Genomic DNA, 23772 nt, shown 5'->3' with positions numbered 1-23772 from the left:
TTTGGAAATGGGGAGGAAGCAGTCCTTAGTGGTACCCCAAACAAGACACATACAACAGTTAGCTGTCTTGCAGGTTCAGACTTACCTGGGGGTTGCACAGCCTCCTGAGCAGGAGATCTCATGTGTAGCCATGCAGGGCAACCTGCTCCGACCATCTTCTCTTAAGAGACTGCTTGTTCCAGATGGCTCAGGGAGTGCTTCACTTTACACAGGAACAGGATACAGGGGTTTGTTTGGCCAGGCTGCCATCTGCAGACTCTCTCACAATCCTTGCTCTCTTCTCTATCACAAGGTGGAACTACAGGAGAAACACAGGGGTGCCTCTTAATCAGGAGCGGCGCGAGGGTTTTTGGCGCCCTAGGTGCAGGGCCGGCTCGCCGGTCCTGTGGCTCCGGTGGACCTCCCGCAGGCGTTCCCGCGGATGGTCCACTGGTTCGGTGGCTCCAGCGGACCTGCTGCAGGCACGCCAGCTGATGCTCCACCGGAGCCGCGGGACCAGTGGACTATCCACAGGCATGCCTGTGGGAGGTCCACCGGGGCAGTCTGCCGCCCTCCCAAATCCTGGCGCCCTAGGCGACTGCCTAGGTCGCCTAAATGGAAGTGCTGGCCCTGCTCTTAATGGGTCATTATGCAACTCTTGCTGCCATGATTACAGGTGATTAGGTGCTGTCTGGATTTCTCCTCTCACTGGATCCCCTGATAGCGGTTCACTCCCTGCCTGCTAATGGGGGAGGGGGTTGAGGCTGCAGAGGGAATTCCAGTTCTGCCAGTGGAATCAAGGATTCACACCACACAAGACAAGAGGGTGCTAGTATAGCCAGTGCTTGGGAGCCCTTGAGATGGCTCAATGTGTATTTGGGTAGCTACTTGGGCTCTTTGAGTGCTCCCCAGCACTCTGCCACTCCTGCCCTTGCTGGGGGACCTGCGAATTCACAGGCCAGTCATGCTTGTCGGTGCTATTAAGCAGACTGGCCATTTTGTCCCTTGTGCCAGGATGACAACCCTGGTGTGTGCGACAGAGGCCATCTCCAGTGCAATTCACTATGTGGCAATGCGTGTTCCCACTGCCACACTCTCTCTCCAAGTGGGAAGGCCAGAGCGATGAGGTGTCAGGACTGGGTGGGACAGGCTCTAGGGGGTGCTGCGCCCAGCTAGGTGAAGCAGGGAAGCCACATTATGTCCTGTATGTGTTTCTTCAGGTTAGCTATTCTGGGGAGAAACTGGGGCTGCAATCGATGGGGTGTTGCCATTGCTCGGGTGTCCTTTAGTCCTATGGGTGTTGCTGTTGCCATGGCGTCATAGGTGTTGTGGTTGCCATGGCATCATGGGTTTTGCTGTTGCCAGGGTGCCACCATCTGCCTCTGCACTGTTTCCATGGGACTGAATTTGATTCAGTTTTGACCAAAAATTGTGAACCTCCCGAAATAAAGGGTTAACACGAGCAGTACAGATTTTGCCCGTCCGTGACCTCTGACCCCATCAACACGTGACCTCTGACCTCCTATCCGCAGCAACGACTCGACCCCGCCCCCTCCGAGCGACGCGTCTCCGTGGAGGCGGTTGCCAGGTAACGGGACGCGGCTTCCTGCACAGCCGCAGCCGGTGCCCTGCCCCCGCCCGGGACCCCGCCATGGACGCCGAGTCGCTGCCCTACGCGCTGGATCTGGTGGCCGGGAGCGGCGAGGGGCTGAGCTCGGAAAAGCGGGCGGCGCTGCGGGCCTCGCTGCTGCTGCTGCGCCGGGACTATCGCTTCGAGCGGGTCCGGTTCTGGGGCCGCATCCAGGGCATCCGCGGGCCCTATTACATCGCCGAGGGGCTGGGGGGAGACCGCGCCGGGCCCAGGAGCCGCCTGTACAGGTGTGTGCGTGTGTGGGGGAGGAGCTGTCCACGCAGGTGTGAGTGTAGGGGGGGCAAGAGCTGTCCACACAGGTGTGAGTGTAGGGGGGGCAAGAGCTGTCCACACAGGTGTGTGGGTGGGGGGGGCAGGAGCTGCCCACACACCTGTGTGCGCATGGGGGAGGGGCAGGAGCTGTCCACACAGGTGGGGGGGGGGGAGGCTGGACTCAGGAGCTGTCCATATGGGGGGAGGGAAGCTGGGCTCAGGAACTATCTGTACAGGTGATGGGAACATGGGAGGCTGGACTCAAGAGCTGTCCATACAGATGGTGGTGGTGGTGGGAAACTGGGCTCAGGATCTGTCCATACAGGTGTGTGTGTGTGTGTGTGTGGGGAGGGCAGACTGTGCAGGAACTATCCATATAGTCCCTGGAGAGGCAGCTTCGTTCCAAGATTTGTCCATACAGGACACAGCAACAGGTTGTGGGGCAGAGTGGGCTTAAGAGTTACTTCTGCAGCTGAGAGGGGCTGCAGGCAGGGAAGAGCTGGTTCCTGTCTTTGCCTCTTACTGTGACAAGACTTTATGATGGTGTTTTATGATGCTCATCACTATAACATCTGAGCACCCTACAAACACTTCATGGATTTCTCTGCACAATTTCCCTGTGGGAAGGGGATTTTACAGAGAAGGAACTGAGACACAGAAAAGTGTGGAAGCTTGCCTAAGAGTACATCTACACTGTGATGAAAGACCCATGGCACAGCCACAGCTGACCTGGGTCAGTTGACTTAGACTCACAGGACTCGGGCTGTGGGTCTTCTATTGCAGTGTAGACATACCCTTAGTTCACACAGGGAAGTATGTGGCAGAGCTTGGAATAGAACCGAGACCTCCTAGTTCTTTAACCGCATGGCCTTTAAAAAATGTCCTTCCTTTAAAAATGTCTGTGTGATGCTGGCTGTACAATGTACTATTGAACAGCAGCTTCCTTCCTGCCTTTCTGAGCCCCTCCAAGTGGTTCCTCTTTTTGAGCACCATGCGGTGATGCTTTAAGAAGGCAATTAGTTTCCAAAGTGTACACCATTGAGTCTCTCTGCATGTCACCTGTTTCACCAATGGTTCTTGCCAGGCTCCCAATGGGCTGTATTACATCTGAAAAGGAGGGTCCCTGTGTTTCAATAAGCATTGCCCTTTGTTGTGTTTGTCTGGCTGACAGCTTGAACTGTGTGGAGTGGAGTCTTCTGCCACCAGCTACTGAGGAAATGATCACACAGACTGCAGGGCTAAAGGGCCGTTTTCAGGGGGATCCATCTTATGAGTATGATCCCACTGAGAAGAAGGGGGAAGAGAATGAGAGAATATATGAGGAGGAAGGTGGGGTAAGTACAACAGGACATTTTCTAGACCCGTCTTCTAAGCTGTCCCCTAACACAGTTGTTCCCAGCCTGAACTGAACAAACTAGAATTGATACTTCTTTCTGGTAATAAACCTATACTGGTTCCCAGTCTGCTGCCCTTTCCAGCCGGCTGTGAATGCTTTAATCATCAAGGGAGTTCAGTACAAAGCTCCAGTACAAAGTATTACACATGTGAGGATCCTATCATTTATAACCAATGCATGTTTGAGTAGGCACCACTGAACAGGGCCGCCCAGAGGGGGGGGCAAGAGGGGCAATTTGCCCCAGGCCCCGAGCTCCGCAGGGGCCCCCATGAGAGTTTTTCGGGGCTCCTGGAGCGAGGTCCTTCACTTGCTCCGGGGGGCCCGGAAAACTCTTGTGGGGCTGGGCCCCAGAGCTTCTTCCGCTCCCGGTCTTTGCCGGCAGGGGGGGACCTTCCGCTTGGGGGGAAGGACCCCCCGCCAGCGAATTACCGCCGAAGCGGGACCTGCCGCTGAAGTGCAACCCGGTCTTCGGCAGTAATTCGGCGGTGGGGGGCCCTTCCGTTCCGGGACCTGCCTCCGAAGTGCCCCGAAGACCCGCGGCAGGGGTCCCCCGCCACCGAATTACCGCTGAAGAGTGGGCTGCACTTCGGCGCCGGGTCCCGCTTCGCTGGTAATTCGCCGGTGGAGGGCCCCCCCACGGGTCTTCGGGGCACTTCGGCGGTGGGTCCCGGAATGGAAGGGCCCCCTGCCGCTGAACAGGGCCGGCTCTAGAATTTCGCCGCACGGGAGGGGCCGCCATGCCGCTTGCCGGTCCCGCGGCTCCGGTGGATCTCCTGCAGGCATGCCTGCGGATGCTCCACCGGAGCCACGGGACCAGCGGACCCTCCGCAGGCACGCTTGCGGGAGGTCCACCGGAGCCGCCTGCCGCCGATGGCCCCAGGCCCCCGGAATCCTCTGGGCGGCCCTGCCACTGAATGGGAGGAGTTGGAGAGAAGCAGGCGGCGCTGACTGGTGCCCCAAAATATTGGGTACTGTTGCCTTAGAAGAAGAGAGATAGTAGTATTTCAGTCTCAACATGAGTTCAACATAGTTCACATCTCCTTTAAGGTAATTCCTGTTCATATTGGGGTGAACATGCATTTCCCTGATTTCTGTCTCTGTGGAACAGCAGCAACTTTCATTGACCACTTCAGCTAACCTTGGAGTTATAAATGTATTGGAAACATCCTCACTTCTTCTGCCTATTTATATGAATTAGTTGGATTCATTTCTGATATTTTTATGTAGCTTTATTTAACATTTGCATCTTGTCTTATAGCTGTGCTGACACTTTATATAGAAACTGAACATGGAATTGCTATTGCTTATAATCAAATGGCCAAATTCGGATCTCGGTTATGCCTGGGTTAATCCAGAGAGAGGGAATAATAGCTATTGCCCCAATGGGTTTGAAATGTCTACTCTTAACAATGTTCTCTGTTATATTGTTTCAATAAGAATATGTGAGGTGTGATCATTCTCATAATCCCATCAAACTCAAGAGGATGACTGTATTGTGGTTCCTACAGGCACCCTGAGTTTATTTCCAGTAAAAGAAACAATGAAAACTGTGGTTTAATATTTGCCTATTTTTCTTTAAAGCCCATGATCAAGGAGGAAATCCGTCTTGTAGCTATAATAGATCAGATAGATAAGGCCGTGGGTATCGTCCCACGGGGTGCATTTGTGAAGACTCCGCTCGGCCCTGTCCATGAAAACAGGAATTTTGAAGGTAAATCCGCATAAACTATATCAGGATTCAGGTGCATGTCTGTACTTTGAATGCAAAAGCAGCAAGAGAGGTTTACTTTCTCCTTCTAGCTGGTATTCTGGTTCCTGGCTTGTTCCTGTCCCTTGGCTTGGTGAACAGAGAATAGGGAATCCACTGCTGCTGCTTCCATTTTGGCTCAGTTTATGGAACTGCTAACAGAATCACTAATACAGAGTGCATAATTCTGAGAGATGAAAGAAGGACTCCAAATCACCAATGGATTTGATTTGGCTCTGCGTCTCTAAAGTTACTGAACATAGTTTCCTTTATGCAGGGGTTCCCAAACTTGGTTCGCGGTTTGTTCAGGGTAAGCCCTTGGTAGGCCGTGAGATGCTTTGTTTACCTGAGTGTCTGTAGGTAGGGCTGCTTGCAGCTCCCAGTGGCCACGGTTCACTGTTCCTGGCCAATGAGAGCTGTGGGAAGCGGCACGGGGCCGGTCCACTGCTTCTCGCAGCTCCCATTGGCCGCGAATGGTGAACTGTGGCCATTGGGAGCTGTGAGCAGCCATACCTGGGGATGCTCAGGTAAACAAAGTGTCTCACGGTCTGCCAGAGGCTTACCCTGAAAAAGTTGCAAACCAAGTTTGGGAATCCTTGCCTTTATGCTATAGTCCATGGAGTTTCTAGCAGCATTTGGTAGCTGTAGTGCTAGATGAATTCTCCCTCTGATTGCAGGGCTCACAGAGAGATTTGTCTTGTTCAGCACCCATTGCTAATCTGGGACTTCAATTTACATTTCCTGCAAAATCTTCCCCAACACTGTGAGGTCATCCATTTCCAGCAGGTCTCTGATCTTTCTGTGGAGCCCATGGAACAAAGCTGGAGAGAGGCTGTGGTTCTGCCGTGCACTCTGGACTATGAATAAGCAGAGAGATCTTGATATAATGAGTGTTTGATCAGGTACGGTGCTAATGGTCTCCAACTGTTCATACTACAGGTCTGTCTCTGACTGAGGCAAAAAAGTTAAATTCCTATTTCCACTTCACTGAGCCTTTTAACCTGAAGAACAGAACACTCCTGCAAAAGGCTGACCTGGACCCATCCATTGATTTCCTGGACTCTCTGGAGCATGATATCCCAAAAGGTAAACAGACTTTCTTAAGAGATTAGAGTCAAAGGATGGAAGGAAAGGAATAGCCTCCTAGTGGCCTTCCAGATCCAAAGTGGACTAGGCCCAGGAGTTCTGTGGAGCTGGCATGCTCAGAAGGAACACTTTGTCTGTAATAATGGTCTCTGTTGGGCCATACTGATCTTCAAAGGAGCTCTGTCCAGCACACAGGAATATTGTGCTTGGACCCTCGCTTAAGAAATCTTAAACTTTTACAGTGCCAAGATTCTCCTGATAAATATAAACTGCAGTAGGATTGTCACATCCTTACAATAGGTAACTTCTCCTGACCCCTATGTCAGCACTCTCCTCTGCTAGAGCTCTGCATTCTCTCCTGATTAGGAAGGGGTCTGTAGCAGCTGGTTCCCTGCTGGGGCAGATAACAGCATTAGTGATAGAGGGTAGTTTATGGGGTTTGAAGTATTTCACACCTCCCATCCCACCCTATATTGCTCTCCTTATCTAAATGGGCTCTCATTAACTTTAAACTCATATCTTTGAGAGGCTGGGTTCAAACTTTCCTTTGATAAACTGCAGTAGAAATGCTGCAGTGTGTAATAATCTGTTACATTGGCAGGATAAAACAAACTGCAAGGAGAAGGAGGGAGTACATGCATGTGTATATTACAGTGTAGGTGTAATTCAGATCCCATCAGTCTGGTGGACGATCTTTATTTGTTTTCTTTAATGTCCCCCAGAAGACTCCTTTGGCAGAATCTCTCTCTAAAAAGATGCCAGCAGGTTGGATTTGTGAAAATCTTCTGTCTTTGAAACTCTGGCCAGGATCTAGTTCGTAGCTTAGAGGGAAAGTAAGTCTTTATAAGTTCCACATGCTCTGCAGATACATTTCTTGTTGCTATATTAGGTTTGGAAGTTCACCTAGATCTACAAACATGCACTGTAATCCTGATAAAACATTAACTGCTTCCAGTTTCTCACTCTTTATTTCTGTCTGTGTTTTGCTGGCTTGCTAAATGCTTCTGGCTGGGGCCAAGGATTCCAGTGTGGGATATTCCCTTGTCCTGATGTCAAAAGCTCTTGTTGCCCCAAAAGTCTGGATTTTGGCTTGCTATTTTATCTCCCTGCTGGAGTAGATATCCTCCATGGCTGGTGAAGGATGTAACTAGTTTCTCAGACTTTGCCCAAATACATAGATCTTTTGCTCAAACTTTCTCTGTCAAAAAGTAACCTTTGAGCAGAGAATGAGGACATTTCAGCTTAAATTCTGAAAGTTTCAGGAAGTTCTGAGTGAGCGTAAACAGGAGTAAACTGTTATTCAACTTTACTGAGAGTGCTGCTACTTGTGCCATGGTCCAGAGGTGTATCCTGAAGAGACTGCAAGGGCTTGTCTACATGGCCTGGCAGTGCACACCAGAGGGGTGAGATCTGTAAAGTGCACTAATGTGCTGCACTCTGACTGCCTTGTGTTGACTCTGCTGGTTCTAAAAGGTACCTAGTTTCCATTAATGTACTCCTGTTTGAAACAGAACTATGTCAACGCACACTAGGTACCTTTCAGAGTGCACCAGCTGGGTCTACATGGGGCAGTTAGAGTGAAACACATTAGAGCAGCCTACAAATCAGACCCCTTTAGTGCACTTTGCCAGTGCCAGCTAGACAAGCCCGATGTCTTTGCATGCAGGTCTCCATTGAGTTGACAAGCCTATCCTCTCAAATAAAAAGGAACAGTGCATGTAGGGATCTATAGTGTCCATGTGTTGAACCGTCTTATTAAAGATCAGGAATACTGCGGATCACCATCCTGAACAATGCTCGAGGGCTACAATCCCTGCTCTCCCTGTGTCTTTCCCACTAGAGACAGTCTTCTCTTCTTCTGATGTTCTAGAGCAGGGGTAGGCAACCTATGGCATGTGTGCCAAAGGTGGCACACAAGCTGATTTTCAGTGGCACTCACACTGCTCGGGTCCTGGCCACCGGTCCAGGGGGCTCTGCATTTTAATTTAATTTTAAATGCAGTGTCTTAATTTTAAAAACCTTATTTACTTTACATACAACAATAGTTTATTTGTATATTATAGATTTATAAAAGGAGACCTTCTAAAAACGTTGAAATGTATTACTGGCACGCGGAACCTTAAATTAGAGTGAATAAATGAAGACTTGGCACACCACTTCTGAAAGGTTGCCAATCCCTGCTCTAGAGAGAATACATCCTAATGCTGAGCTTCAAGACATCTTAAATGGCCTAGCGTTGGCTGCACTGCTATTTTTGCCCATTTTGTCTTAGGTTTTTACTTATGTATTTATTTTTCCTACCTAGTTCTCTCCTATATCCGTTCTTCACTGAGCTGTATGGCTTCATGTTTGCAAAGCTTGGCTCCTAGATGCCTCTGAAGAAAGGGGTTAATCTTATCCTAGTGTTGAAGCAGCAATACTGTGCTGTAGCTCAGGCTCTGTCTGGGTTTCTCTTAGAGACCCTTCTCTTCTGGGGTTCATGTTCCAGCTCGTTCTGAATCCCAGGATACAAGTTTGTAACTTGATGGTGAAACAGTTCGATTTTAAAGTAATGGTTTATATGAACAGAGCCCTTTCTACCACAGTATACTACTTTCCTCTCTAGTCCACCATTTGGAGTTCCTTAATGTTAATGTGGGGATTATAATTCAGATTGCCAGTACAGCGTTCACACCATTATAGCACACCTCTCTTGCACTGCTGTTGCTGACCCTGTTCAGTGAACACAGGCCTTAAAGCTCAATACCGTCAATGAAGCTGGTACCTTTCACCAGCACTCCAGAGTCTTGTCATTCCAGGTTGTGAGAACCCAATCTTCATGACTTGCCTATTGCTTCACTGATATGTGGTGTTGCCACCAGTCCAGGAGAGAACACCCTCTGCAGAGGGAACAAAAAAGCTCACATGCAGTTCAGCTCATCATCTCTATCAACAGGAAAATTTGTGAGGATAGAGATCAAACCAGGAACTGACTGAAGGAGAGAGAGCTTAAATCAGGGGCACTGCTTGAAAATGTATCCAGGGGTCAGGCCTGTAGTTGTTCTGTGAAGGCCAATACAGTATAACTGCAAACAGGCCCAAGGCAAAGCTGAATAAAATTCTTTACTCATGGTAGAACTGAAACTATAGAGCCAATGCAGGAGGCTGTGCATCCTTAGAGCCTTCCATGCTTCCACTAGAACAGAGGCAGCAAGGGCATGGGCAGTTGGCTGAGAGCCTGAGGGCTAATTTGCATGACATATAGCTGATTGCAGCTGTTTTCATAGGTAATATGCAAGGGAAGCCTGAACAATTTCAGGTCCCACCATGCAACTCTCCTTCTAGTTCTAAAGGATGAGGCCATTTGTTGGTCACATCTCTGTGTAAGACATGAAGGTGGCTGCTTTGTATAGCTCCGGTAGCTACATTTGACCACCGGCTGCATTTTAGTCAGCCCTGGGCTAGACTGTGGGGGTCAAAGAGGGGAGAGGCAAATAACACATTTAATTAACTGTAGCTTCCTGAGGTTACTGTAAATGTAAATTGTTGCTGTCTCTTCTGGGAAGGTGGTTGTTGTAAATTTTAAATGCCTTTAGTGGAGGTGATTCTCAAAGGCAACTCCAGCCCAGGTGCAGCTGGGCACTTTCTAACAGAGGAGTTGGCCATTGTAGGGTTTTGTGTGATTCCTTCACAAATCCATCATATGTTGCCTGCATAAATCCAGCCAAATTCCCCCTGCCATTTCTTGGAATATAGAGGTGATTCTGATTGGATGAGCCCATCAGGATATGGGAACAAGGCAAACGTTGCTCACGGGGTCAGCAAGGCATGCAGACCAGTCCCAAATAGGAGCTTTGAAAGTTAAAAAGACCAGCTTATGCCCTGGATAAGCATGCAATTTGCAGAGTTTTTTCTCTCTATCTGAAACTTGGAATGGGTGATTATGGAAATGAGGGGACAGACAGCACAGGGCAGAGCCAGGCATAGTGCGGTAGATGCTGTGCAAGTTTCCTCTGCACAGATCTAACAAAGTCCTTTAATCTTGGCTGCAGCCCCCCTGCTGTTCCAGTCTTGGGCTCTCCTTCTCCACTCAGCTCTGGCAATGCACCTCAGTCCTGACCCACAGCAGCTATGGCCATTCCTATCCTGGACTCCTTCCACACTGCTCAGCCAACCCTTTCAACCTGAAGCATCCCTGCCTTCCCAGGACAGGGCCTCTCTTGAGCAGAGATTGTCAAAGCTCAGAGGTGGGTAGCCCCAAAATGTATTTTTGTTCCATTAAAAATTGTGATTGGGGCTAAGGTTACCTTCTTTCCCTTGATTTGAAACTAAATCAAACTTCATCCGTGCTCTGCCTACCCTCCACTTTATTGCAAATCATGCCTTTCCCCTCCCAAGATGGAAAAAACCTGTGTCAGCTAATTAGTCAGGTTTCCACATTTGGTTCCTCTTTGTTTCTCTGGCAAATGCTCATGCAGCTCTTATACCACTAGTCTATTTTCTAGTGCTTCAGCTTGGCCTTCTGTATTCCACCTGAAGCCATCTGATCAGAATAAGGTACACACTGTGTGGTACTTGGCTTCCTGCTCTGCTTCAGTCAGGTACATTGAAAAGTGGATTAACTGAGTGGGAGCTGTATGAGGAGTACCCCCAGCCTGCATTGACCCTAAAAACTGCAGGAGCTGCTTAAAGACAAAGGAACTAGACCAGGGGATTAAAATATGAGTTTCCATGTCTAAAAGCAGGCAAGTAACAAGTGTAATTAGAGCAGTTTTATTTTTCATTGGATGCTGAGAATTTATGATGGCTTCCAAATGGATTCCATTCATAAAATGTTTGAGAATCGCTGTAGTGGGAAAGAAGCTAGACAGATGGGGGAGACTGGAAAGTTGGAGGCAGAGTGAGGTTTCTGTATGAAGTCTTGGAGGTGGAAGGAAAAGCAGGTAACACCAGATTAATGAAACACACAGTGATAAGAGCAGGGAACCAACTGCAGGGATGCAGCAAGCAGAGTTCTACAAGGGGGTCCCTTGCTGCCCTTATTTTTAGTATAAAGGTGATACCTAAGGAGACTATAGATCCAAGCATGCTGTACTATCTAGCTATCTAGTTATATGTATATTTCTATAGCTCAGCCAGTGATGCTAATTCTCATGACTGTATTGTGAGTCTCATGAGAAAAGCATCAAATATCAAAGCCCCACCTGTTAGAGGTAAGTGATTATGTGAGAATCTCATCTTGCTTTTTAAAAAATGTAAATTTCTGGCCTTAATGATCATAGAGAAAAGTATGAAAATGTGAACCCTACAGTCTCAAAAAAACAGAAGGCAAATAAAAAACCCCAGAATGTTTTATTTTTTAAATCTCACGATATTTAAACAAATTTCTTGAATTTTGGAGGCCTCTTTCACGATTTCTGAGCATGTGATGTTTGATGATACTGATAGCCACCATCATGGCCATCCTTAGGGGGGTGCAGGGCCTGAGACATTGGCGCCAAGTTTCTAATTTGCCAGGGAGTGCTGTAACTTTTGCTGCCATATCTCTGTATTAAAGGATAAGGTTGTCTGGTCCAGTTTAAGCAGAGAATCTGCTCAATTTTATGCATATTAGGTGTAGCCTCTGAGATTCTGGCAAGATGTCAATGTTGGGCAAAGTTTGGCTATCCTGGTAAGAGCATTTCAGGAACTAGCCTTGAAACAGTTTTTCACATAGCAGGAGGCAAAGGAAAGAAGGTTGGAAAGAGAATGATGATAATTCTTAACATACCTATAGAACTTTCAGTTGACCTAATACTGTACAGATATGAACTAATAGTCAAACAAGGAAAGGAAACATGTGAGCAGATTTCAACTTCATGGGCATGAGTGGGGAATGAAGATTAATGGGGGCTAACAACTGATGGACAGAGACTGTGCACACAAGTGATTGGAGAGAACAGGAAGGGGCATGAGTATCTGATGTGCAAAGAAGGCTTATGACTTCCTGTTTCACTTCCCCATCCCAAGGAGGAATACAGTTATTTTATGGCTCAACCCCAAGGGAGTAAGTTGACACTAAGAATTTGCTACAGATCACTGGATCAACTGGAGCACAGATGTGAAGATAATAGACATCAAAAAAGGCTGTGACAAAAACCAGTGGAGCAAATGAGGGAGTTCAGTTCCATAGCCCTTCGCTGGAGTTCAGCAACAGGAAGTGAAGGACTTGTAGAGATGGTGTAGTCTGGCTTTCCTTGCACAAAATGCAGTCTGCTAAAGATGGAGGAGTGTGTGGAAAAGAAGCAGTGACACTTGGCTAGTCTCTTGGTGAGAGTGAGAGGGGACCCAGTTGAGATGCAGTTCCTTTGCAACCTGACCTAAACCCAACATGATCCAACTACAAGTGTTGGGTTTGGGTCAGGTCTTGTTTGGGTTATTTTCAGACATCTTGGGCTCAGGTGGTCTCTGATCACCTCCTCCTGCCCATGTGATCAGTGTGGCAGAGGCTGTATGCCCTGCTCTGCCCAACTGCTGGCTCTTTGCTGTGCTTTGTGTGTGCGCCAATGAGTTGCAGCGCCTCTCACACTGCAGCACACACAGCATAGCAAGGAAGCAACTGCCAGCAGGAGCAGGGCACAAAGCTGCCACTGCCAACTCCTGGGGAAGAGGTGGCCAGAGATGGATCATGAGCAACGAATGTGGGGTATGGGAAGCACCCATCGGGCCTAGCCACTGTTATCTCAGCACATGAGGGGATGAACTGAGATAAGATTCCCTATGGTTTAACTGCAGACTATGTATTAGAGAGAGGTTTTTGGGGAGGCTCTCTGCTCGCTCTGTATAGGCAGGATGGACCAAGATGGGGCTCCTGGGCCTCTTTCTATTTCAAGGTTCACCTTGGGGGATGGGGAGAAGGAGATTACTTAACGGAATCCAGATAAACAGAAACTGTTCCAGCTCCTTTCCAAAGTAAGTGTGGGGGGAGCTGGCAGCCCCTTGTCCCCAGGCTCCACCGCTTCACAAGGAAGTATTGCTGCCCCATAGTATTCCTGATGCAGCACTGCATATGAAGTGGTTTGTGACCACCACTTGGCCCCACGCTTGTGCGTTAGCCTATCCTTAAACTCTCCTAACAATAGCCTGGTGTAATCAGGGACGTAATTGCCTCTGAACTTGGCTTGCACACACTTTATCTGCACATTGCAAGCCAGTGCTTAATGGGCATTTGCACACGGAGAACTGCATTCTTGTGTGGGAGATAGAGCCTTTCTGTGCGTTTGCTTCGGCCAGGTTCACAACACCGTTTGGGTAGTGCTTTCATGGCGGCCTGGAAAGCCCCAGGTGCTGGGAGTGACAGCGCCAAGAGACATGAACCTGCTTTATCTCCAGGCATTAACACAGCTAATTAACTCCCTTTCAAAGGCCCCCCTGGTGTGATTAATCCCCTATCAGCCTCCATCTCCAACCATTCAAAGAGTCTGTGTCTGCTGAGGCATTTACGGCCCCCAGCTAGCCTGCAGAGTGCAAGACAGCCTGTTATCGGGGCTCTAAGACAAATGGCTGCCTATCTCCCCAGTGGCCTTGCAAAATCCAGCAAAGTGCTATGCTGTGCTGGCCACCTACTTTCACCCAGCCTCCCCTCTCTGCTAACGTTTCACAGATGTGACCTGAGCCCACCCCTTTCACTGCTTAACAATAAGCAGCACCACCCTAGCCCTGTGAAAGCCGAGTGAGAGCACTTTACTTTTCAGCTTGCCAAGAGCCACACAGGGACAAGGCTTTTCAAGCTGTTTCACTGAAATCCAACCTAAAAGGCCCATAAAGAATGAGGGGGCAGTGCTGGAAAGAAAAGGATGCTTTAAAGCAGGAGTGGCCAAACTATGGCCAAAGTTCTCCTATGTGGCCCATAGCCATCCTCATTTCCAGAATGGAAGGGCGATCTTCGGAGACTGTGTGTCTGACAGCCTGAGGTACTGCAGCCCATGAGGTTACTTGCCAGTTAGAAGGCTATTTTGGTTATGGTGACCAGATCACAAGTGTAAAAAAATTGGGACGGGGGTGGGAGGTTAATAGGTGCCTGTATAAGAAAAAGCCCCCAAAATCAGGACTGTCCCTATAAAATCAGGACATCTGGTCACCCTAATTTTGGTAAACAAGGAATAACACAGTGACACTGGTCAGTACAGCTGGTGAGTGTGCCCAGAACTTTTGGGAACCTTCTGAGCTGAGAATCAGACTCAAACAGCCAGGGCAGCGGGTTACAGGACTTGACCAGGGCACTAGTTTTGGCTGTACCTGGTTTAACAAAAATCAACCATCCATGGGGTAAACTGCTACACCTAGCATCTTCCAGCAGGGGACAGTATGGCATCAGTATCAGTGCTGAGCAGGTTATAAAGAAACCATTGAAAAGTAAAATGAGCAAGTCTAGTATTGAAGAGAGCTTCAGACTATTTATGTAGAAGGTGAGGATGGAGAGACCAGACCGCATGTGATATATTGACATATCAGAGAAGAGATTTATCTGTCCCCCTACAGATTAGACAACTTCCAAGAAGGGCTATTGGGCTTTTGCACCAGTGTGCAATTGTGCACATGTGAGTGAGCGCATGCCTATGTTCAGTTCCTCCATAATTTTCTCCTTCAAAGGCTCTGCATCAGCCCTACCCATCCTTTTTGCCAAGTGGAGAGGCCTCTGGAGTCACTTCCGAGCTTGTCAGTGCCACTCCCAAGGGAGCTGCTCAAGAGTGACACAAGATGTTCCCTCCTCCTGGAGCTGGGCACTGCCAGCTGAGGAGTTCCGGACTGGACTGGAATCTCTCATGTGGCAGCGCAGCAGGAGAACTCCAGAGGCAGCTAGTATTACAGTTTTGGACTTGCTGTCCACAGTCTGCTCTGATTTCTGGAATGATGTCTGTTTTCCTTGGGCTTGGTTTCTGTGCATAAAGCAGTGTATTTACTATCTTTGGGTCCCAACTCTACATCACTTCAGGGGGCCTGTTTAGCCAAAGGCCTTGGCTGAGTTTATACTGGAGCAGGGTTGTCCATCAACCTCTGAGCTGTGGTGGAGGCTCTCACCCTCCTGATTGCTACACAGTGATAATGAAGTCAGAGACAAAGAGTCTTTGCAGCAGCTTTCCAGGGATTGTATTTAAAGTTCTTTCTTCCTCCAAAAAAACAAACAAACAAAAAAAAAAAAACAAAAAAAATCAATCCCCCTCAGTCTCCATTTTGGTTCCTGGTCTCTTTTCATTCCACTTTTGCTAATGCCTTTTTTGTTAATCAGACAGGAAATGCAGGAATAGCCTCTTAGACAGAACCATGTGTGCTGGCTTATCGCCACATAAATCAGTAGTAGAATAAACCTTATTCTGGGGAATGATGAGACATTACATGACGGTGAAGCCGTAGGGCAGTAAGAGAGTTGCTGGAAGTTAGAGAAAGCTTAACCAAGACAGCTTTTGCTAGGAACGATCCGCATCTGATGCGGCTTCAGGTGAGGTGTGGCAAACTGTGCCTGCTCCCAGGTTGTCATTGACGTCAGCTGCATTTATATTGTCTCCTAGCTATTGTTTTAATGGCTGCTCAGGGTAGCAGGGCTGTACTGCATGCCCTGCAGACTGCTCGTGCACAGTTCAGTTCAATCTTCCCATCCCGGATCTATAGGATTATTGTTCATTAGTTTGATACCCACTGTTGTCCCTTCCCTGCAGTCCCCATCGTAGGTGACTGTTAATGCCACAGACTACGGAAGAATAGATGATTTATCATGCAAAAATAATCTGGAAGCAATGGGCCATATCGTCCCCCTCTGTGGCATGATGCAGAAGGGATAGAAGTAACAGAAATCCTGCTGCTTTGGCTGTAGAACTTGTGGAAGAAGGGGAGTCAACATGACACTGACCTGTCCCTTCATAGCTTGGAAATGCCTCTCTACAACCATCATGTGGGTTGGGGCTTTGAGGGCTTACGGGATATATGGCTGCATGGAGAGTGGAGAAGTTTAGGAACAGTCACTTTGTGACACAATTCCTTGGGCAACTGGCAAACCTACAGGGAAATCCCCACTACAGTTAATGCTGAGCCTGTTAGCATGAAAACTCCCAGATTCTGACCCGTGACCTCTTCCTACTAGGAAGGGGAGGGAATAGTCTGGGTGTGTGAGTTGGGGGTGGTGGTGGTAAACTTCTGAGCTCCTCCTAATCCTGCTCACTGGATGAGCTGGGAGCTGTGTGAGTGACTGCCTCTGTGTAACTCTTCCCATCCTACAGGTTATTCCACAGAGCTGTGAATGGGATATGCAGCAAGTGCACTGAGTCTGAATCACAGTTTGTGCTGGTGTGTGCTAGCACAGAAGCCAAGGCACAGTCCTTTACTGTAGGATAATTTCCAACATTTACCCCTAATCCAGCCCCTACTTGTCATAACTACATCCTAAAAGTGGCCAACACTTTTTGATCACGTGAGGTAGAGACTTACAAGGCAGCCATAATCTCCTCTGAGAGTCAGACAAATATTCTCCATTGGTTAAGAAAGAGACAGTGACCGAAAACTCTGAGGGGAAAAAGGATCCTAAGGCTGGAACAAAGCTGCCCATTGCGCCCTTTCATCGAGCTGTTAATCTTTCTTTCAAAAACGTCACATTTGTTCGGTAACAAAAGCTTAAAAGAAGCTGAATTGAGCCTGAAAACCAGCAGCAAGATTTAGAGGAAGCGTCTTTCATTCAGAGCAAGGAGGGGCAAGAGACTCCTTTTTCTTGCCTGTAACCGATGGGATCACAGGAATCCACGAAGGTGATGGATTAATGCAGGGGCTCCCCAGGTAGATGCTACGTGACTTCTGGCACGCTCCAAAAACGTTTCCACAGCGACCAGCTGAGGAAGAAATATGGAGTGTGACGGAATCCAACAGAAACCTGCACTTGAGGAGGAGGGTGCTTTGCAACTCTGAGATTCCTAAACCCCACCATACAGGGCCCACGATGAAGTGACGGGGGTTGTAGTCATCAGAATCACAGCAGCTAGGAAGAGACTGGCATTGTAACCATCCTGCCTTTTTGGCTTTAATTCTGTACTTTATTGCTGTTTCCCAGTGCAAGGCTCCATTCCAGATCCCTGTTCCTGAGCAAAGTCTGCATCCTTGTCTTTGGCAGAAATGCAGCTAGTGGGGGAATTTTAGTCCCTTCCTGAAGATCAGATGGTGTTAGACCAGTAGGCTGGGATGGGTGTGAATCTCACAGGCACCTGAGCAATGTGAATCTGGGAAGCAGGGGCTGCTCCTTGCCATAAGAAAGCAGATACCTTGTTTTTAACTGAAATGCTTTATCTTTTAGAATGAAAAATAGTTCACAATAGGAGAGAAAAATGTAGAGAGAAGGCCGTGAAGTGAAAACTTCCCCTTAAGACTTTTGGGAGTAATTGTATTTAGGTAACAGGGATGTTGCAGGCATTAGGAACATGCAAGAACTGTTTTTGGCAACAGTCTACTCTTTGTAGGCTCTACTTTTCTGGCTCTAGTGAGTTTTTTAATAGCATTGAACCTCTGGCCAGGCTGTGTTTTAGTTTAGTTTTTATTAAGAAATGTAAACAGGGAGTTTTAAATGTTTGACTGTGGCTGAGCATGCGGGATGCAGGTGGCATGTTGGGCGAATGAGAGAGATTCAGCTTGCAGCCGGTGAGTGGCATGATGGGGCTGAGCCCCACAGGGAGTAGTAAGGATTTGCTCTATAGCTAGTGTGCCACGTGCGAATGCTGGTGTGCACAGAATTCCACCAAGAGCTAGAGCGGGGAGCCCGTTCCTTTGCTTATGGCCCACTTCTTTGCAGTTCGCGACAGTGAATTAGAAGTGTGAAACTCTCCCCAGTGTAGGTTTTTTGTAGAAGTGGAAGCTAAGGGTGATGTAGGTGTGGGCGAAGCACTATCAGAACTAAATGCTTGTGGCTATGAAGGATGTGCTGTTGCTTTAGGAAGGGAACCTGACCATCCTGTCACGTGTATGGATAGTAACATTTGTGCTGCTGACCATGTGCTCAGTTTTTCCCCCAGTAGTGGCATAAGATCTTCTTATGTGTGATGTTAGTGGTGAATGCAGCTATGCTGTTGCCTCTCTAGCCACAGGACATTTCCTCCTTTTAAGAGGAGTTGGTGCTGTCACTTCTATTAGCCTGTGGGGACCTTTTAGGACACAAAGCCTCTGTATCAGAACTGCGTCACTTATAAAGCTGCCTTCTCTCAGCATCACCCCCAAATGAGGAGCAGTGCTATTGGAGGTTAGCTTGAAAGTGGCCCATACACTGGGGGAAGCTCTTCTGCAAACAGCATTGTTTAAAAAGCCTCTCCCTCTACAGTTACCCTTTCACTCCCCGTTGCTCTGTGAACAAGCTTCAGCCCAGAGCTGAGACAGACACGAGGATGAGACAGGGATTTCTATCTGTGATTAGGAAGGAAGAAGCTGAGAGGGAGGTTGACTTTTGAAACCCAGCCCAGGTATCCTGGCAGCTCTTAAAGGGCCATAAAAGAGGCAGTGGTTTAACACTCTTTGATTGAGCTTCAAAACATTTTATTGTTTGGAAAGATGTAAGGAACTCCAACATTCCTGCCTGTGTTTGGAGGGGTGGAGGCTGCAGCCTGCTCCAAAGAGGGAATAGGAAGCTCTAGATCTTCATCCAGTGGATATTTTTCCCATGCTCTTTCCTCCCACACAGCAGCACCCTCCCTTCCCTTCTGGAGCTGCGACAGGCAATAGTTTCAGCACAGACAGCGCTTGGCTTATTTACCTTTGGCGGGTGCAACTTAAAATGTAAATTGTCTCCCCCCCCATTAAAGAACAGAAACTTAAACTGAGCAGCATTATTGTGGGAAGCTTTTGCCACAAGCTCAGTGATTCTCCAGTCCCCTGCTTCTTGGGGAACCACTGCCCAGTTACTGCCGAACTGTGGGGTCAACCCCAGGTGTGTGTGAGATTTAGTTACAGCACAGGCCACATCTGAGGGTATGGCTACACTTAGAACTGCACAGCACTGCTGCGGGAGCGCTCCCGCTGCAGCGCTTTGAAGTGCGAGTGTGGTCGCAGCACCAGTGCTGGGGGAGAGCTCTCCCAGCACTGCACGTACTCCACCTCCTCATGGGGATTAGCTTACAGCGCTGGCAGCCGCGCTCCCAGAGCTGGGGCACTGTTTACACTGATGATTTGCAGCGCTGTAACTTGCTGCGCTCGGGGGGGTGTTTTTTCACACCCCTGAGCGAGAAAGTTGCAGCGCTGTGAAGTGCCAGTGTAGCTAAGCCAGACAGAACTGTGGCTTACAAGCAGCAGTACTTAATGCTAGTAAAAGCCACTTCTTACCTACCAGCTATGAATTCTATTTACATTTCCCCTGCAGTGCAAATGATTTTGTATTTCCCTAGTACCTTCCATCTGAGAACCTCAAAGCACTTATCAGACTAATGAATTAAACTTCACAATCTTCCCATGAGGTAGGTATTAGCTCTATTTTACAGAGGAAACTGGATGAAGTACTGAGTGGCATAACTCACACAGGCTTGTGCTGTGTCAGTGTCAGGAATAGAACCTAGGAGGCCTACCTGTTTCTTCATCTTATGCCTTAGCATAAGACCAGCCTTCCTCCCAGATGTGACCTCAGTGGAGGGCCTGTTCACAGCACTAGGAAAGACCCCAGTATGTTGTGAATGAAGCATTTATTTTCTTAATTCTCGGGAGCTGTTGTAATACCTTCTCTCAAAGGGGAAAGAAAGAGATATTCTTCCTATTCGACTGCTCTCTTATCATGCTCAGATACTGGTGATTAACTTCCAAAGGAGCAGGCTTAGCGTGATCTATGACATGCTTATTTGGAAAACTCCTGCATGAAAAGGTGGGTTTTACATTGTTGTATCAAGATGGTGAGATCTGAGCTCAGCCTGCGCTCTGGTGAATGAGAGCTCCATAGTTACAAATCCTCCACTGAGAACACTCCAACCCAGTGCTTTATGAGTTCAAACCTGCTCTCTCTCACCGAAAGCATCCTCTTCTGAGTGCATCTCACACAGTGAACTATGCTCAGGCTCTAAGATAGCTGAGCCCCAAATCCACTTAAAGCTAAGGACCAAGACGTCAATATGATCTGAAGTTTGATTAGCAGGTAGGGTAGAGCGCAGAGCTCTGTTTTGATGTCCTCTCCTTAAAAGGCAGACAGCCACACAATTGACCAGTTTCAGTTTCTGAATGGCCTTTAGCATCAGGCCCAAGTAGAGAGCATTGCAGAAATCCAGTCGGGAGGAGATAGATGCATAATGCACTACTTTGGGCTGTATAAGAGCGGAATGGCTACAGCTGTCTAGCCATCAGAAGATGAAGGAAAGCATTTCTGGCCATGTCTATTTTGGCATCTAAAATACATAACAATGGTAAGCCTGCTCACCGCTTTGAGCATGGGTGAAGAGGATAATCTTAGTAGATGGTGAGGCTATAGTTCCAGCAAATGCATCCTCTTACCACCCGACATCTCTGTCTCATTAGGTTTGACCTCGAGTCATCCACTTTTTGCCCTGAGCTTCATTTCACAGGGACTGAATCATTAGGGGCACGACTTTGTCTGCATTTGTCAAGATGTAGGCAAAGTTGGGGATCAGCTGCACAGTGTTGAGATGGAAGAGTACAGCATCTCAATTCCTCCAGTGGCCACACAGACATGAAATGACAAGACGCAGTCCTGTAAGACTTTCCAGATGTGAGGGATCTCAGGAAGGAGGAGCAGCTGCCCATCACAGCCCTCAGGGATCTAGCAGAAAGAAGTGAACCAAGCCACCCATTAGGTACAGTCTGGGGCTTTTTGCTTGTTCTGGAAGCAGCTATTACTGATAGATTCTCAGTCTAGCTGAACTATGGGCCAGTGGGAGCCTGACAGTTCCAGCAGCTGTCTTTCTGATTTGGGCCTGATGCCTTATAGCTGTTTCTTGTTTGGATTGGAGAGATTAACCAGTAGCCTTTCTCCCCAGGCATTTTACCTCTCTCTAGCCATTGCAGATTTGGTGTTGCAACCCGTATTTTCTTCTCCAGGCAGTTCCTGGCCCCTAGCACTGAATCCTAGTTAACACTCCTGCCAGCTCCTCTCTGGTGGCTTGTTCCCAGAATGTCCTGTCAAGTATAAAACAAATAGTGGCTCAGAGCTTCTCACTTCCAGGAGAAACTGCATTTTCACACTGGATCCTAACCTTGTCACTTCCAGAAGAAACTGCATTTTCACATTGGCTCCTAACCTTCTCAGCAAAGCCAAAGCACAATTAACACTGAAACTAATCTCCACTCTAAAGGTGGAGCCAAGAAAGGCTCAGGAAAATTAACCTTTTCCATAAATCACTCAGAGCTTGGAGGCAGCTCTGAAAAGCGTCCCTGCCTTTCACTTTTCTCTTCTTCTCTCTCCCTCAGGATCTACAACAGGGCAAATCTTCCATCTTGGAGCTGGAGAGCTTTTCTCTGTCTTCATGCAGCATTCTGGGAAGAGACTCTGGCACTTGACCAGTTGGGGATTCCTATTCCCAAGGCTGCTGGAGACTTGGATCCAAGGATTGAGATGAGTAGAGCAAGTTGCTCCAGGGTTTAGTACTCCACTCCAAGTTAGCCTCCTGAGATCAGCTATAGAGCTAGCTCAGGTATCGTATAATAATAGCAGAATGCCAGTGCTGCTTTAATTAAGGTTGAGAATTGCTTTCTGTTTAAAGGTTGACTTAACTGGATTGCCTTGAAATCTGAGGTGCTTCATGGAGACGAGAGGTAGAGTCAGTTATCCAAATTTGAGGTCAGTTGTGTAAGAGGTTCTCAAGAAATAGCCTACTGGAAGAAAAAAAAAGCAGCTATTTTTAAAGTTGACAGATTCTACCAGCTTTTTTGTGTGTAGACATAGGATCAAACCATGTCTGTAATCATGGCCAAAATGGTGTCACTCACTCATCATTTACTCTGACGAGTGCAAGGCACCCACTAAGCCCTTTGCAGGAACACAACTGAAAAAGAGTTTGGCATCTAGATACGCATGTACCTAACACTTGTAAGCCGAACAGATTTCACTTTGAAGACAGACAGCCCGAGACAGTTGCTAGCCCGCCATAGCTCATCAGACCTGTGTGACTCAAGGGGACATCAAACTTGAGCAACACTGAGGCACTGTAAATTCAAATGACACTTGCCAGAAATCTGAGAGAAAAAAAATAGACGTTGCTACGATCTGCTTCTGTCAAAGGTTTTTGGGTGTTTTTTTTTTTTTTTTTTAGTTTGGGGAAATATAATCTGCATACACAGAAAACTCAGACGACATACAAATTATTTTTGAAAAGAAAATGACACAGGCGAATGCTTGTGGGAGGATGGGAGGGGAGGTTGCAGAAACAGAAGGGAAAAATGGGAATGAGTGGGAGGGGAAGGAAGAGGGGTTGAGGTGCTCAGGTCAGGTGGCAGAGGCAGGTATTGGAAGGGCCGATAGAGGTGCATAATATGGGTTTAAAGTAGCACAGCTGTGTACCTTACCTCTGTATTTCCTGGTTTTCAGAACTTTACGTTCTGGAAGGATACAAAATACCAGCATGCAATCTTAACTCTGCATTAACAATTTTTTTTTTTTTGGTCAGTGGGTGCACAGACCAAGCAGGCTACAGAGCTCCCTGTTAGAATAGCTGCTGCCTCTTAGCAGATATAGCCAATAATAGAATCTGCTGACTCCTAGGCTCAGACCACACACCGGTACCTCTCATCACACCATAGCTGTGGGAAAATTCTGAGCGAAACTAGAGGGGAGTGCCTGGAAATAGAAAGTCAGCCTGGGGTGCTAGGCTGAGTGGTGTGGAAGAGTTCTTTGTTCTTCTGGTATGGCAGATCCTTTGATATCCCCAACACCCATAAGGTAGCAGATTCCTCACTGTGCTAGCTCAGCCTTGTGTACCATTTAATTCACCTCCCTGTTCTAGCCAGGCAGCAACCCATTGGGATCGCGCCTTGATCTTAGCACATATCACTGCAGGAAGGGTGTCTCACATTTGTGCTGACTTTCATCCGCCACATTGTTGTTATATAGGATCCTGGAGCATCCAGCTGGAGAGGGGAGGCAGCCTGGTGGTTCTGAGGAGCTTGCTGTGGCCAGGACTGACATTCTACCACGTCCCCATAACTAAACAATATGGCTATATCTACCTTGGTACAGGTGAGAAGAACATAGACCTGCCCTTCATGCTGTGAAGTGCCCACCCAAGCTGAGGATTCAAGGGAAGAGGTGTCACATTTAGATTTTATACTTGGGGATTTGTAGTTATTGTTTGTTCTAATAAACCCGTGTGAAACCTTTGCACCTGTCAGCAGTTTTCTGTGCCCCAGAAAGAGTCCTGAGGATTTCCCTAATGCCTCACTGTGTGTATTCTTAAATCTAGGCCCCCCGTCTTGAGTGCTCAGGCATCATGTTCCAGATCTTATTCCTAGGCAGCATGAGTGAAGGTTGATTGTAGCATGTGAACATAAATAGAAAATAAGGCTTCTGTCTTAATATCAGAAGGAAAAGCTGCTGCATTCTAGGTCTTGCCTACACTCCGGGCTCCACACTCCACCTTGTGCTCGGTGTGGGTTTTGGGGAGAGAAAGGGGGTCTGTTTTGCCAAAAGCAGAGGTCCCGCCTGCTCACTGCTGGCAGAAGTGAAAGACCCAACTCTACAAGTCAGTCTGC

General features: G+C 47.8%; 2 protein-coding genes across 6 annotated transcripts in view; one reads left to right on the top strand and one right to left on the bottom strand.

The window, feature by feature from the left end:
- Positions 1–1552: 1552 nt before the first annotated feature.
- On the top strand, positions 1553–23498 carry RSPH9 (radial spoke head component 9). 4 transcript variants are annotated; one of them, XM_050950044.1, is made up of 6 exons: positions 1553–1857; positions 3054–3216; positions 4860–4989; positions 5965–6111; positions 10143–10337; positions 23261–23498. In XM_050950044.1, exons 1-6 carry the CDS (start codon positions 1631–1633, stop codon positions 23293–23295), a joined length of 897 nt encoding a protein of 298 aa, XP_050806001.1. In that variant the 5' UTR covers positions 1553–1630; the 3' UTR covers positions 23296–23498. The 4 variants fall into 4 exon arrangements, with proteins under 4 accessions (XP_050806001.1, XP_050806000.1, XP_050806004.1 ...); XM_050950043.1 differs by having other exon boundaries at positions 1555–1857; positions 23135–23492; XM_050950047.1 differs by lacking the exon at positions 10143–10337 and having other exon boundaries at positions 1559–1857; positions 23261–23489.
- Positions 6191–23772, bottom strand: part of MRPS18A (mitochondrial ribosomal protein S18A) — a 48768-nt gene continuing 31186 nt past the window's right edge. Inside the window, exon 6 of one of the 2 annotated variants that reach the window (XM_050950056.1) lies at positions 6191–6502. In XM_050950056.1, the coding sequence (XP_050806013.1) occupies positions 6403–6502 (100 nt within the window). In that variant the 3' untranslated portion in view covers positions 6191–6402. Of the gene's footprint in view, positions 6503–21642; positions 21901–23772 lie in introns of those variants that run through there. The other variant, XM_050950057.1, reaches the window with a different exon arrangement.

The sequence above is a fragment of the Gopherus flavomarginatus genome, chromosome 4, assembly GCF_025201925.1.
Source record: "Gopherus flavomarginatus isolate rGopFla2 chromosome 4, rGopFla2.mat.asm, whole genome shotgun sequence".
NCBI lineage: Eukaryota > Metazoa > Chordata > Testudines > Testudinidae > Gopherus > Gopherus flavomarginatus.
This window is presented reverse-complemented; position numbering and strand designations above follow the sequence as displayed.